Source organism: Dendropsophus ebraccatus, chromosome 1 (genome assembly GCF_027789765.1).
Source record: "Dendropsophus ebraccatus isolate aDenEbr1 chromosome 1, aDenEbr1.pat, whole genome shotgun sequence".
Taxonomy (NCBI): domain Eukaryota; kingdom Metazoa; phylum Chordata; class Amphibia; order Anura; family Hylidae; genus Dendropsophus; species Dendropsophus ebraccatus.
In genome coordinates, this window is record NC_091454.1 from 138,311,445 (window position 1) to 138,326,526 (window position 15,082).

At 41.6% G+C, this 15,082-nt stretch overlaps 1 protein-coding gene across 1 annotated transcript in view; it reads left to right on the forward strand.

Annotated features, from left to right (window-relative positions):
* The window catches only part of PAX4 (paired box 4), a 59,855-nt gene that overhangs the window by 10,553 nt on the left and 34,220 nt on the right, over window positions 1–15,082 (forward strand). The window contains exon 2 of the mRNA XM_069957924.1: window positions 13,746–13,876. Within this exon, the coding sequence (XP_069814025.1) occupies window positions 13,746–13,876 (131 nt within the window). The remainder of the gene's footprint in view (window positions 1–13,745; window positions 13,877–15,082) is intronic.

Genomic DNA, 15,082 nt, shown 5'->3' on the forward strand with positions numbered 1-15,082 from the left:
GGACTCATTGCTGGCCACTTTAGAAGTCTCCAGTGCTTTCTCTCAAACTATTTTCTTGTGTGTTTTGGGTCATTGTCCTGCTGGAAGACCCATGACCTCTCAGGGAGACCCAGCTTTCTCACTCTGGGCCCTACATTATGCTACATTTGCCAGTGCCAGAGGCAGCAAAGCAACCCCAGAACATCAGGGAACCTCCGCCATGTTTGACTTTAAGGACAGTCTTCTTTTCTTTTGAAGGCCTTTTTTTCCCCCTGTAAACTCTATGTTAATGCTGTTTCCCAAAAAGCTCTACTTTTGTCTCATCTGAGCAGAGATCATTTTTCCAAAAAGTTTTTGGCTTTCTCAGGAAAGTTTTGGCAAACTCCAGCCTGGCTTTTTTAAGTCTCTGGGTCAAAAGTAGGGTCTTCCTGGGTATCCTACCATAGAGTCCCTTTTTATTCAGACGCCGACGGATAGTACAGGTTGACAATGGTGTACCCTCGGACTGCAGGGCAGCTAGAATTTTTCTGGATGTTAGTTGAGGTTCTTTAGCCACCATCTGCACAATCTTTTGTTGAAATCTCTCGTCAATTTTTCTTTTTCGTCCACATCTAGGGAGGTTAGCCACAGTGCCATGGACTTTAAACTTCTTGATGACACTGGGCACAGTAGACACGGGAACATTTAGGTCTTTGGAGATGGACTTGTAGCCTTGTGATTGCTCATGCTTCCTCACAATTTGGCTTCTCAAGTCCTCAGACAGTTCTTTGGTCTTCTTTCTTTTCTCCATGATCAATGTGGTACACACAAGAACACAGGACAGAGGTTGAGTCAACTTTAATCCATTTCAACTGGCTGCAAGTGTGATTTAGTTATTGCCACCACCTGTTATGTGGCACAGGTAAGCATCACATGATTTTTCTAAGGGTGACAATACTTTTGTCCACCCCCTTTTTTATGTTTGGTGTGGAATTATATCCATTTTGACTTTTTGACTTTTGGCTTTTTGACTATTCTTTTTGTGGTTTTCTATTGAAGACAAATTAAATGAAGAGATTAATACCAAAGCATTTGTGATTGCAATCATTTTCTTGAAGGAATTGAGTATTATCTGACAGAATTGCATGGGTTCCAATACTTTTGGCCAGCACTGTAAAGCAAGTTTGCAATTTACATTCATTATTTATTTATTTATTTTTGTTATCATACTGTAAAACAAAGCCATACTTACCAGAAATCGAAGTCCAGTCCCCTGAAGACAGAGAGAGATTTTTATTGGCCAACAGGCACTACATTAGATGCAATTAATTTCAGCTATGGCATTATAGTGTCTAGCCAAGTATTACTGCATGCCTATATAGTAACAGTTTGTGATTGGGAGAACTCATTCGGATGTTAGTAAATAAAATCCCAAAGTGTAGAATAAGGAGTTATATATTTAGCACTAATAAATAGTTCACTAAAGAGTCTTTTTTCCTCAATATAGGTAGCTGTTAAATCGTCGACTTGCAGAAATGTTAGTGCCATCTTTGAAATTGAAGAAGTTAAATGCTTATTTTGCATCTCTAAAGCAGAAACGTGGTTGATTGTTACTAGAAATAATGACTCACATGGCCCATTTTTCAACACTATTCTCATGGTGTTCTGTATTATTTTTACTTTGGGAATTAAAATGCATTTGCTACACTTGGGTATTATTCTTCACTATAATGTCTTTAAAGCTTTGAATGCAGTATGCATTCAGCTGGGATGAGAGTCACTGACACTGTTCTTTAGTTAACATTATGTGCCGCATGATGCTCTCTTGTTCTCTTCTCTTTTATAACATGATTGCAAGGCACAATGTAAAATGGGCTGCTTCTAAAATGCTACATTTGCAACAATAGTTTTTCATATGAAACTGTTCATATGGATTTAGTCCACTGATAACAGAAAAAAAGAAAATGGCATACAAGGGTGCACATCCTTATACAGTTGTTTTTAATATTATTGTTTTAACCTACAGAGTGGTGTACACAGGGAAAAGATGGGAATAAATAATAAAACCAAGAAAATACAATAGCAGAAGCTTACTAGGTAATAGACAAGTAAAGAGGAAGACAGGATCGTGTCTTTGCAGGATTAAATTCTATCAGTGAAAGGAGAAAGAGACAGAAGGTTAGGTTATAGGTTGCTAATACAATTGTCTAGCAAAAACAGTGTTATTGCAGGTTGTAAGCTTTACTAATAAGGGATTTAAGGTTGCCTTAATTTGGATGTTGGTAAGGTAGATGCAGTTGGTGTAGTAGATTCAGTTGGCAATAAAGGTATTACAAAGCTTAGTAATCTTCATGCAATGTTATTAAGATAGATGTTATTTATAGGCCTCCAAAGCAAACTGAGCACTATAATAACATGTTGATGGATGAAATTACCAAAATGTCAGTAAAGGGGGACCTTGTAGTTATGGGTGTCTTCAACATGTCGGATGTGGATTGGAATATCCCTTGTGCACTTACATGTAAAAGCATGAATGTAATAAAGGCCCTTATAGAGGTCAACAACCAGAGGAGAGAACATTCTAGATTTAGTACATACGTACGATGAGAGACAACACAGCACTCACCGCTATATGTAGACAAGGTTACAGCTTTATATCTTCATCTTAATAAAAACGCATGGGGGGGGGGTTACATGGGTGCAGGACGTGTCTCCTGAAGCTACGGCCGTTGTGGGTGCTGCACCCTTCTTCAGGCTAGGAGTTACTAATGGGGATCGGGTGTCTGAAGGTAGAGTGGAAGAAAATGTAGGTTCCAGTGACCACCAGTGTTTATGGTTTGATATACAAACTAACATGCAATCCTATACTGCACAAGAATATTGGATTTTAGGAAACTAGATTTAAATAAAATGAAGATTTAGATAATAAATTAAAAGGGTGGGATAAAACATTGGGAGCGAGCGCTCAGTGGGCAGTATTAAAAAAGGCCATATTAAAGGCAACTAGACTACATGCAAAAGTAATTAGCAAAAGGAAAAGGAAGAAGAAACCACTATGGTTTACTAGTGATATTAAGGCTATTGTAAACGAAAAAGGCAGCCTATTGGAGGTATAAAGAGACTAGGGGTGTAGCTGACAAAGAGACATAAAAAATTATACAGAAGGAGGCAAAGCAGATTATAAATGCTGCTAAAGCCTCCAAAGAGGATTGAAAAGCAAAATTCTGGTAAGCAGGGGAATAAAACATTCTTCAGAAGAAAAAGAATAGCTACAGCATTACTAAAATAAGTTATTGGGGAAAATATGTTTGTTGATGGCTATAAGACGGTTGCTAACTATTTGAATAGCTACATTTTTGTTAAGCCAAAGCCAGGAATGCTAGACACACACCCCTCTCACGGGTGGGTCAGGGATTCCACTTATAATATCAAACACTTAAACCCACAGGCCAAGGCCCGGGGCACAAACCCCTATTAACAACCCCCCCCCCCCCCCCCCAAAAAAAATAAAAAAATAAATATATAGCTTTTAATGATATTCCTTAAAAACCTAATTAAAATTACATAACCCCTAGATCTGTCTCTCAATATAATTATAAAGATATGGAGATACAGCGATCCTCCCTCAATCACTTAATATCATAAACAGTTCAGCTTGCAGAACTGCGCTATTCTACTACAAGATCTAGGTGTATGATAATAAAATGACAATAGTGCCCCCCTCTCTACATGTTTCGTTGCAACAGCAACGTCATCAGGAGAAAAACAGGCAACACTGGTTACCTATACTGGCTGCTATTTATATGACTGGCCATAAACATGAACCCTAGCACCGCCCCAAACACTGGTGCACAAATACCCAATCACTGCTCATATTACACAATATCGTAAACATACAGAGTCCCGATTGGTGACATGATGGTTACCTGGTTCCACCTACTCCTCTATACACCTGTGGAACTCACCTGTGTCCACATGATATGTCACAGAGACACCGCAAACACGTGATGTCACCGTGTCACATGATCACATCATCCCGGAAGTGACGTATCGCATATCACCTGACTCAATCTAGTCACGTGATCGCATCTTCATGTCACTAACTGCGCATGACAGCGCACTTAGAAAGCAGCGTGTCATGTTTACTCTAGTGCGCATGTCATCACACTTAGGCTGAGAATTCACATACCAGATATTTCTTACATTAGGTAATCCTAACCATCTAGACAGCCTAATCCAAAGGACATAAATGTGTATTCCACAGGAAATTATCACCATATTACAGGCACCATAGCTAATAACAAGGTAAGTATATATGGCCATTACATAAATATAAATAAATATGTTCACAATTAAATCAAGTCTTAAATAAACTTATTAGTGCCCACCAGTATATAAAATTGTATTGGTTCACTAAACCCATAATCACAAATTACTCTATTTATGGCACATCCAGTGCCCTATGAATTACCATTCTAGAGGAAATATCACAAATTACTCTGTTTATGGCACATCCCGTGCCCTATAAATTACTATTCTAAAGGAAAGCAGCAAACGAAAAGCCCTCAATTAGCCAATTTGAGAAGAATTTTATCTATATCACCTTTTCGTGAGCTCAGTTTGAATTGGCAAAAGCCCCAAAACTTAATGTCCTCGACTCTACCACTATGTACATGTCGAACATGTCTTGGAAGTGGTGTGTCTGCTGCTGTTCTGATGGTACTCATATGTTTCGACACTCTCCGACGTAATTCCTGGGTTGTCTTACCCACATATAAGAGTGGGCAAGTACACTGGGCAATGTAAATTACGTTTTTACTGCTACAATTGAGAAATTGCCTCACTTCATAAGTTTTTACCATCTCTCGGATTCTGAAAGGTTTTAGTCTTGGTCATATACTGACAAAGACCACAATGTCCACAAGGGAAAAACCCCTTTACATTATTTTCAAGCCATGTACGAGGGCCAGGTATAGGTTGTAGATGACTATAAACCAAAACGTCCCTAAGATTGGGCCCTCTCCTAAACGTAACGCTCGGATGTTGACTGACCACCGGGGCTAAATCCGTATCAGACCTTAATAAATGCCAATGTCTCCTCAGGATAGCCATCACTTGATCCGCATGTCCATCATAATTGCCAATACATCTTATCATCTTTTCTGTCTCGTGAGACTGTTTATCCTGTAAAAGCTGTGATCTGTCACTACTACATGCTCTATGGTATGCCTTCTTTAGGTGTTTACTAGGGTATCCCTTTGTCGAAATCTCTGATACAGATTTCTACATTCTAACTGGAATCCCTGTTCATCAGAGCAATTACGACGGGCCCTAAGATACTGGCCAATAGGTATGCTACGTCGCAAAGATCCGGGATGCCAGCTTTTCCATTGAAGCAAAGAGTTGGTAGATGTCGGTTTCCGGTAAATGCCAGTCTGGATTTGGAGATTATCGTCTATATAAATCTGTAAATCCAAAAAATTAATATTCTTGCCACCAAATTCATATGTGAAACTCATCCCAATGTCATTCCTATTTAAAGTGTCAACAAAATCCTGTAAAAGAGACGCATCCCCATCCCAAAGGATGAGGATGTCGTCTATATACCGTGCCCAAAGCAAAATGTGTGTAGTAAATGAACTGAAATCATCATCACCAAAAACAACCGTGTTTTCCCACCACCCTAAAAATAAATTTGCATAATTTGGTGCACAAGAAGACCCCCTAGCAGTGCCTTGTGTTTGGTGGTAAAACTTTCCATTAAACAAAAAATAATTTTGTGTTAAGATAAATTCCAATAACTCAGTAACAAAGGAATTATGTGCATTAAAGTGTCTACTCTTAGTACTCAAAAAATAAGAGGTGGCCTGAATCCCCAAGTTATGACTTATATTACTGTATAGACTCTCCACATCCAGACTGGCAAGTACAGTACATTCATTCACTGTTAAGTCCATTAGTTTGGCAACCATATCCTTACTATCCTTCACATATGACGACAGTGAGGATACCAGGGGTGCCAAGATCTTATCCACGTATTTGCTTGCCCCTTGCGTCAGACAATTGTTGCCAGATACAATAGGTCTACCCCTCACTGGTGCGTTACGTTTATGAGGGGGCCCAATCTTAGGGACGTTTTGGTTCATAGTCATCTACAACCTATACCTGGCCCTCGTACATGGCTTGAAAATAATGTAAAGGGGTTTTTCCCTTGTGGACATTGTGGTCTTTGTCAGTATATGACCAAGACTAAAACCTTTCAGAATCAGAGAGATGGTAAAACATATGAAGTGAGGCAATTTCTCAATTGTAGCAGTAAAAACGTAATTTACATTGCCCAGTGTACTTGCCCACTCTTATATGTGGGTAAGACAACCCAGGAATTACGTCGGAGAGTGTCGAAACATATGAGTACCATCAGAACAGCAGCAGACACACCACTTCCAAGACATGTTCGACATGTACATAGTGGTAGAGTCGAGGACATTAAGTTTTGGGGCTTTTGCCAATTCAAACTGAGCTCACGAAAAGGTGATATAGATAAAATTCTTCTCAAAGAGGAGGCAAGATGGATATTTTGCCTCCAAACTCAAGTCCCGCTGGGGCTAAATGAGGGCTTTTCGTTTGCTGCTTTCCTTTAGAATAGTAATTTATAGGGCACGGGATCAGGGCCGTTTTAATACATTGGTGGGCCCAGTGCACAGCCCTCAAGAGTGGGCCCCCCCTTCCCTTTTGGCACATTGTATAATGTACTGAATTTGCCCCCACACTGTATCAAGAGCCCCAATACATACAGTAGTTACCTTATAACACTATTTCCACCATACAGTGATTACATATTACATAAAAACTGCACTAAACAAAACAGAAAGATATCACCAATGATACCATTACGTAATACCGCCACATCATGACCCCTAACACTACAACCCTATAACAGAGTGCAGTTACATCCAGTGACTCACCGGGGGCGTCTTCTCCGATCACCGAGTCTGTCACCTTTTCTTTTTCTCTCCATCCAGCCTGGGCCACCTTGAAGTCTTCTCCTGGCTGTGAATCTTCTCTCCAGAATCTGCCAGAGAAATATTTTAGGCTCCAACACATACAGTAGTTAGGTCCCTTGTACCCCTATACAGTAGTTACACCCCTCTGTACCCCTACATAGTTACACCCCTCTGTGCCTCCATAGTTTTAAGGTGTCCCTGTAGTATATAGACCCTCATGTGCTCCTCCAGTTATATACAGCCCTCCTGTGCGTTCCCCCATTAGTATATAGCCCCCCTGTGCTCTCCCCCAATAGTATATAGCCACCCATGTGCTCTCCCCAATAGTATATAGCCCCCCATGTGCTCTCCCCAATAGTATATAGCCCCCCTGTGCTCTCCAATAGTATATAGCCCCCTATGCTCTCCCACAATAGTATATAGCCCCCCTGTGCTCTCCCACAATAGTATATAGCCCCCCTGTGCTCTCCCCCCAATAGTATATAGCCCCCCTGTGCTCTCCCTAATAGTATATAGCCCCCCTGTGCTCTCCCCAATAGTATATAGCCCCCCTGTGCCCTCCCCAATAGTATATAGCCCCCCTGTGCTCTCCCCAATATATAGCCCCACTGTGCTCTCCCCCATAGTATATAGACCCCTGTGCTCCCCAATAGTATATAGCCCCCTGTGCTCCCCAATAGTATATAGCCCCCTGTGCTCCCCAATAGTATATAGCCCCCTGTGCTCCACAATAGTATATAGCTCCCTGTGCTCCCCCATAGTATATAGCTCCCCTGTGCTCCCCCATAGTATAAAGCTCCCCTGTGCTCCCCTATAGTATATAGCCCCCCTGTGCTCCCCCATAGTATATAGCTCCCCTGTGCTCCCCCATAGTATAAAGCCCCCTGTGCTCCCCCATAGTATATAGCCCCTGTGCTCCCCCATAGTATATAACTCCCCTGTGCTCCCCCATAGTATATAGCTCCCCTGTGCTCCCCAATAGTATATAACCCCCCCATAGTATATAGCTCCCCTATAGTATATAGCTCCCCTGTGCTCCCCCATAGTATATAGCCGCCCCCCCCATAGTACATAGCTCCCCTGTGCTCCCCCATAGTACATAGCTCCCGTGCTCCCCAACAGTATATAACCCCCAATAGTATATAGCTTCCCTGTGCTCCCCAATAGTATATAGCCGCCCCCCCCATAGTATATAGCTCCCCTGTGCTCACCCATAGTATATAGCCCCCTGTGCTTCCCCATAGTATATAGCCCCCTGTGCTCCCCCATAGTATATAGCTCCCCTGTGCTCCCCCATAGTATATAGCCGCCCGTCCCATAGTATATAGCTCCCCTGTGCTCCCCCATAGTATATAGCCGCCCCCCCCATAGTATATAGCCCCCTGTGCTCCCCCATAGTATATAGCCGCCCCCCCCCATAGTATATAGCCCCCTGTGCTCCCCAATAGCATATGCGCTCCCCCTCCCATATAATATTGAAAAAAACAAACACTTTTACTCACCTAGGTCCACGCGTTCCTCTTCTCTTCCCTCTTGTGGCCGCACTTCCTGCGGTCACAAGAGGCTGCACTCCCCTTTCCCTCTAGCGCCCGACGTCACTGGAGTGTCGGCATGAGGGTGAGAGCGGCCTCTTGTGACCGCAGGAAGTGCGGCCACAAGAGTGACTGACAGGGAGGGAGCGAATGGCTCTCTCTCTGTCAGTATCGCTGCTGCTGAAGCGCTGCAGCAGCAGCGGGCAGGCGGGCGGGGGCAGCGACGGACGGGGGGCCCTGCAGGGGGCGCCATGGAGGGGTAGATTACCCATCCATGGCGCTCCCCCCTGACAGGCTGGTGGCCGCAGCCCTGTGCGACCGCACTGGTCGCACATAGCAACGGCCGGCCTGCTGGGGGGGGCCCCTTTAACCAGTGGGCCCAGTGCACGTGCACCATGTGCCCTCTGGTTAAAGCGGCCCTGCACGGGATGTGCCATAAACAGAGTAATTTGTGATATTTCCTCTAAAATGGTAATTCATAGGGCACTGGATGTGCCATAGATAGAGTAATTTGTGATTATGGGTTTAGTGAACCAATACAATTTTATATACTGGTGGGCACTAATAAGTTTATTTAAGACTTGATTTAATTGTGAACATATTTATTTATATTTATGTAATGGCCATATATACTTACCTTGTTATTAGCTATGGTGCCTGTAATATGGTGATAATTTCCTGTGGAATACACATTTATGTCCTTTGGATTAGGCTGTCTAGATGGTTAGGAGTACCTAATGTAAGAAATATCTGGTATGTGAATTCTCAGCCTAAGTGTGATGACATGCGCACTAGAGTAAACATGACATGCTGCTTTCTAAGTGCGCTGTCATGCGCAGTTAGTGGCATGAAGATGCGATCACGTGACTAGATTGAGTCAGGTGATATGCGATACGTCACTTCCGGGATGATGTGGCACGGTGACATCACGTGTTTGCGGTGTCTCTGTGACATATGTGGACACAGGTGAGTTCCACAGGTGTATAGAGGAGTAGGTGGAACCAGGTAACCATCATGTCACCAATCGGGACTCTGTATGTTTACGATATTGAGTAATATGAGCAGTGATTGGGTATTTGTGCACCAGTGTTTGGGGCGGTGCTAGGGTTCATGTTTATGGCCAGTCATATAAATAGCAGCCAGTATAGGTAACCAGTGTTGCCTGTTTTTCTCCTGATGACGTTGCTGTTGCAACGAAACATGTAGAGAGGGGGGCACTATTGTCATTTTATTATCATACACCTAGATCTTGTAGTAGAATAGCGCAGTTCTGCAGGCTGAACTGTTTATGATATTAAGTGATTGAGGGAGGATCGCTGTATCTCCATATCTTTATAATTATATTGAGAGACAGATCGAGGGGTTATGTAATTTTAATTAGGTTCACCTTGATTTTTAAGGAATATCATTAAAAGCTATATATATTATTTTTTTTTTGGGGGGTGTTTTTGTTAATAGGGGTTTGTGCCCCGGGCCTTGGCCTGTGGGTTTAAGTGTTTGATAAAGCCAGGAATGGATTTAAAAAGAGGAGAAATCTCAGTCTTACCTTTATAACCTGTTCTCTGTTTATCTGTAAAGGCATGCGTATAAAACAAAATTATAGTATTAAGCATTATAGGTATACAGAATATAAAGGCTTTAAAAAAATTATTGCAAAACAAAAATGCTTGTGTCTCTCTGGCCAATTTACACCCTTTATGTTCTGTGTTCTTCTTTGTTAATTTTAAAGAGAAACTTCTAACCTGCTGATATGTTCCTATGGGGTACTGAGGATGAAGGTAATTTTTTTATCATCTTTGGCGCTGTTTTAGTGTACTATGCTAATGAGGCAGTTTGGTGCACTGAATAGCACTGGGAATGAGGGTAACAGACATACCTTCATTCTCAGAACCCTGTACCCTCTAGGGACATATTAGCAGATTAGCTTCTAACCTACTGATTTTCCTTTAAAGATATGAATATCAATCGATAAAACTGCTTTTATTATACTTATATATGCAATAATTATTTGATCCTAATGAAAAATCAGTAAAGAAGACCTTGAAGACCTTTGCAAAATATCTCATCTATATGACATCTGCAAACATTTCTTTACTTATTTGTAAATGAAATTAAAAACTTTTTGTAACATTTCCTTTTCTTAGCCATTTACTGCAATACTTTAAGTTTAGGCTCAAGTAAGAGAAATATTAAGTTTACACTTTCTGCTTACATTTTAGTTTTTACCTTCTCTGCTTCGCTCAATGTTAAATGTAAAAGGAATTATGCTTTATATGTACAGTGGGGATGCTTATGTGAAGGACTTACCTAGAAAGAAACTGTAGAAGGGGCTTATTAATCATTGTGTGCCATACAAAAGGTATGGCCTTGGAATAATTCAACATGCATGCATTGTATATTTGGTCAATGACAGCTGAGACATAAGAAATTTACAGCTCAGAAATAAAGCCTTCACACAGACATGGCAGAGCAAGGTTGCAAACGTCTTCAAGTTTTATTTTGGTGCTAGACAATCAGTCATTGAAATGATACTAGAAATAAAGGTGACTGTTTTGATCTTTTCATCTTTGTATTCGACTCAATTCCCAGTTTGTCATTATGATACATAAATGTGTAAGTGGAGGCAATCCCCCTGGATGATCAACCCTAGTGACCTTAATTATTAAGGGATCACAATTAACCAGGTACAAATGAGCTCAAAGGCAAACCATCAGCACATTAAAAGTACCTAACCTGCTGATATCTCTCTATAGCGCACAGGGCGCTGAGGATGAAGGTCATTTTCTTACCTTCATCTTTGCCACCATTTCCATGATTTTAGCTTTTTTTTTCCTTTTATGCTGATTCAGCATTTTGACACACTGGGGCCTCAGCTACCATCCCCCGTGCACCAGTCCGCCCCTGGCTGCCTCTCCCCTTTTAATGAATATTAGCAGAGTAGGCCAGCCAGGGGTTGATCGGAGCACTGGGGGTGGTAAGCCAGCCCCCAGTGCACCAAAAACCCTAATTAGCATAGAAGAAAACTGCTAGTATCATGTAAATGGCAACAAGGATAAAGATAAGTAACTTGTCTTCATCTTCAGTTCCCTGTGTGCCAAGCATTCTTCTTACCTGATGATAAACTGTGGATCTGGTTTGAGGCAGAATTAAGAAACACATTAAAATAGCACTCACTTGTTGCATGAAACAAAATGCCATTTAAGATTATTCAAAAAAATATTTGATTAGACATCAAGGACTGGTACAGTAAGCGCCCAAGAGATAGAGTAACAATACCACATGATTCCCAATACATCAATGGATACCATGGACTGTTTAAGTAGAGCAGGTCACATTTGGAATGCTTTGAGATAGACTTCCTGCATGCAACCTAATAAATTATTGTAAAAGGAGGCAATTTATATCTTAAAGTGAAGCTCTAGCTTTGGTGAAATTTTAATGTTTTATCTGAGCCTACTAGATATGACACGCTTTTCTAAATGGGTCTGAATAAAATATTAAAGGAAATGTCAGGAGCGGGGTGCACAGCCAGCTCACTGAGAGTTCCAACGACGTCCCTGGTGACCGGGCGACCGGGCTGGTTGCTGGGAAGGTGTCAGCATTCTCCTATTGTATTGCTGGGGCGAGGGACTTACAGCCCCCAGCCAAACAGCTGTAGGTAGTTATCATCATTGGGAATGGCCATCAGCATCACCAGTCAGTATACTGTGTTTTCCTGGGGTTGGAGTCTCAGCCCCAATAAGGTCTGGGGCTGGGCCCCCAGCCCTCATATATACCCTGTGTTCCTGTTAACCCTTGCCTGTGATACAGCCTAGTAACCCTAGTGTATCTTAATCTAGCATCAGATCTTGACTGCTGACTACCCATTATTGTGTGTATTTGTCTCATCTCTTTTTGTGTGTTTTCACCTTACAGCAGGAGAGGGAATGTCGCCCAATTGTCCGCTGCCATTTATAGGGGTACTCCAGCTAAAAGCTTTTTTTCCAGTAATTGAAACACGTTACAAAGTTATTTAACTTTGTAATATGCTTCAATCACATATCTGCCCCCCTTCCCTATCTTTTCCCCCCTCAACCCCCCACCAGGAAGTGAAGTAAACTCATTCTTACCTAATGACTTTTGACCCCAGACTGTTCTGCCGCAGACATTTTGTGACAATGACACCATCTGCATAAGCACACCTTCCTGGTTTGGACTTTCCCATGATGCACTTTGTCTTGTCTTGCTCAGCCAATCAGAGCTAAGCAACCTGAGTCATCTGACAAAGGGAGGCTGACCTAACAGGGCTTAGACCCGCCTCCCTCTTGATAATGTCATTGTCACAAAATGGCTACTTTAGAAAAGCCTGGGGTCAACAGTCATTAGGCAAGAATGAGTTTACTTCACTTCCTGGTGGGGGGTTGAGGGGGTAAAAGATAGGGAAGAGGGGGGGAGATTGTAATATGCATCAATCACCTATCTCCCCCCCTTCCCTATCTTTTACCCCCCGACGTGGAACGCAGGCCCTGGGTGATGTTGATGGAACGCAGGTCTTTCAATCACGCCCCTCTGGGCGTGATTACAGCGATTCCACCGCCCAGGACTGCGACTAGATACGCCCACTGTGACTACTTGCCCGCCATTTACATACAGCGCAGGACATCATAAAAGTAAGAATACAGTCTAATAGAGGGGGGGCACAAAGGGTACAGGGGGATGTTTGGGAAGCGCGCTGGGTGATGTGCCAGCACATTTCCTTATCATTAGGGCGATTTTCGGCGTGATTGGTTCCCTTTAAGGCAGAGTGCGGCACGCAGGCAGGGACAGCTGGGGCGGGTGTCACCATCAGGGACTGCACTTTCTATTTGTCTTCCTAGTCCCCGTCCTAACAGGGAAACTGAAGAAAAGATGTCCCATACTGCCTATATGGCTACACAGCAATGTAAGCAGTGAATATATACATACCTTTATGGTAGTTGTCTGAGGTTGCAATCTCCTAAAATGTATTTATCATTGCTGATCTGAAGTGTCATATAGGCGTGGCCAGGGGACTTCACCACACTTCAGTTCCCAGACCACATTACTATGGCACTTTTTTTTTTTTGTATAGGTGATTGCCATCCCCAACATGTTTAACAAAGATATGTATAGTCTCACTACTTACAGAGCTATGTATCCATGTAAGCAGTTTGTGATTACTTTTATAGCTATCAGTTCAGTGATTTAAAAATCTAAAACCAGTTTTTATCTTTTTGTTTTCTATATTTTCCAGGTGTGAGCAGTGTGAACCAGCTAGGTGGGGTGTTTGTGAATGGTCGTCCTCTTCCCACATGTAAAAGGAAAAGGATCATAGAACTAGCCACAAGTGGAGTAAGAGCATGTGAAATCTCTAGGATATTACAGGTAAGTTTATAAGTGTCTCTTCACCTTTTGTTAAATAATTTGGGAGTTAAAAATTAAACAAGAGTTGTTTTATTCAGAATTTATGCTGGCCATTCTTATTAATGAGACAATCCAAAATTTGCATATTTTTTTTTTTTTTTTTATTTTAAACATCGGTACAGGTCACAGGTAAGAAACCAAAGGGTGGATATCAGAAAATATATCCTGCACATTTTATTGTAATTTTTTTTTAACAAACAGGAACATTTACCAGAGCAGTGTTGGGTTGGGGTTCTTGGCACCCCCCATCAGTACAGAAGATGTAACCATTCAATTGTAATTGCTTTTCTATTTTAGTTGCTGTATAGAAAACAGGGCATAAAATTTAGTCAAAGAGATTTGGAATGGTAGCACTCAGATAAATATCAGGTCTAATTTGGTAACACAAAGCAGGGTCTAAAGGTCTAACAAACCATGCTGCACACAGGAAAGATACAAGTATACAAACAGAAAAATAGTCAGGAACTCAACACAAGCACTGAAAGGCTATGTTCACACAACGTCTTTTTAGCTCCGTTTAAAATGACGTCCGTTATTTTGAGTCTAAAATTACTGACCTTATTTAGCTGTCTGGCCTCCCTTTGTGCAATGACTGGTGTTTGCACCTTATTTTAGTTTGAGATTACTAATTGGCCTTTGTAGTGTGGCTTAATTGAAAAGTCCTTTGAATTTAATAGTAAAAACGGAGAAAGAACGGTGACAAAAGAAAAACTGTGTGAACTCCTAATAAAAACCGTCCGTTGTTTGCAAAAGACGTCCGAAAATAATGATCATGTTCATTGTTTTGACGCCCACGGCAAAAACGTCCGTTATTCAATACACTGTGTGCATTGGACGTCCGTCTTCTTATTGACTTCAATGCATTGCCACTGCAGGCAGTTAAATCGCGGCAAAAACAGACGTTTTTAAATATGAAAATATTTTTGACGTTGTGTGAATATAGCCAAACAATGGAGTGGTTCACCTTTCAGGACCGGCCAAAATGGTCTTAAGGATCAGGGCCCATTTTTTTAATTTTAACCTGTCTCACTTTATGTGATTATAGCTCCATATTGCTTTAGCTTATCCATGAGATTCTGATATTGTGACATATATTACTGTCTCCATATAATTTGCTTGTAAAAAAAAAAAAAGTGCCCCATTTCATGAAAAAACAGCAAAATTCCT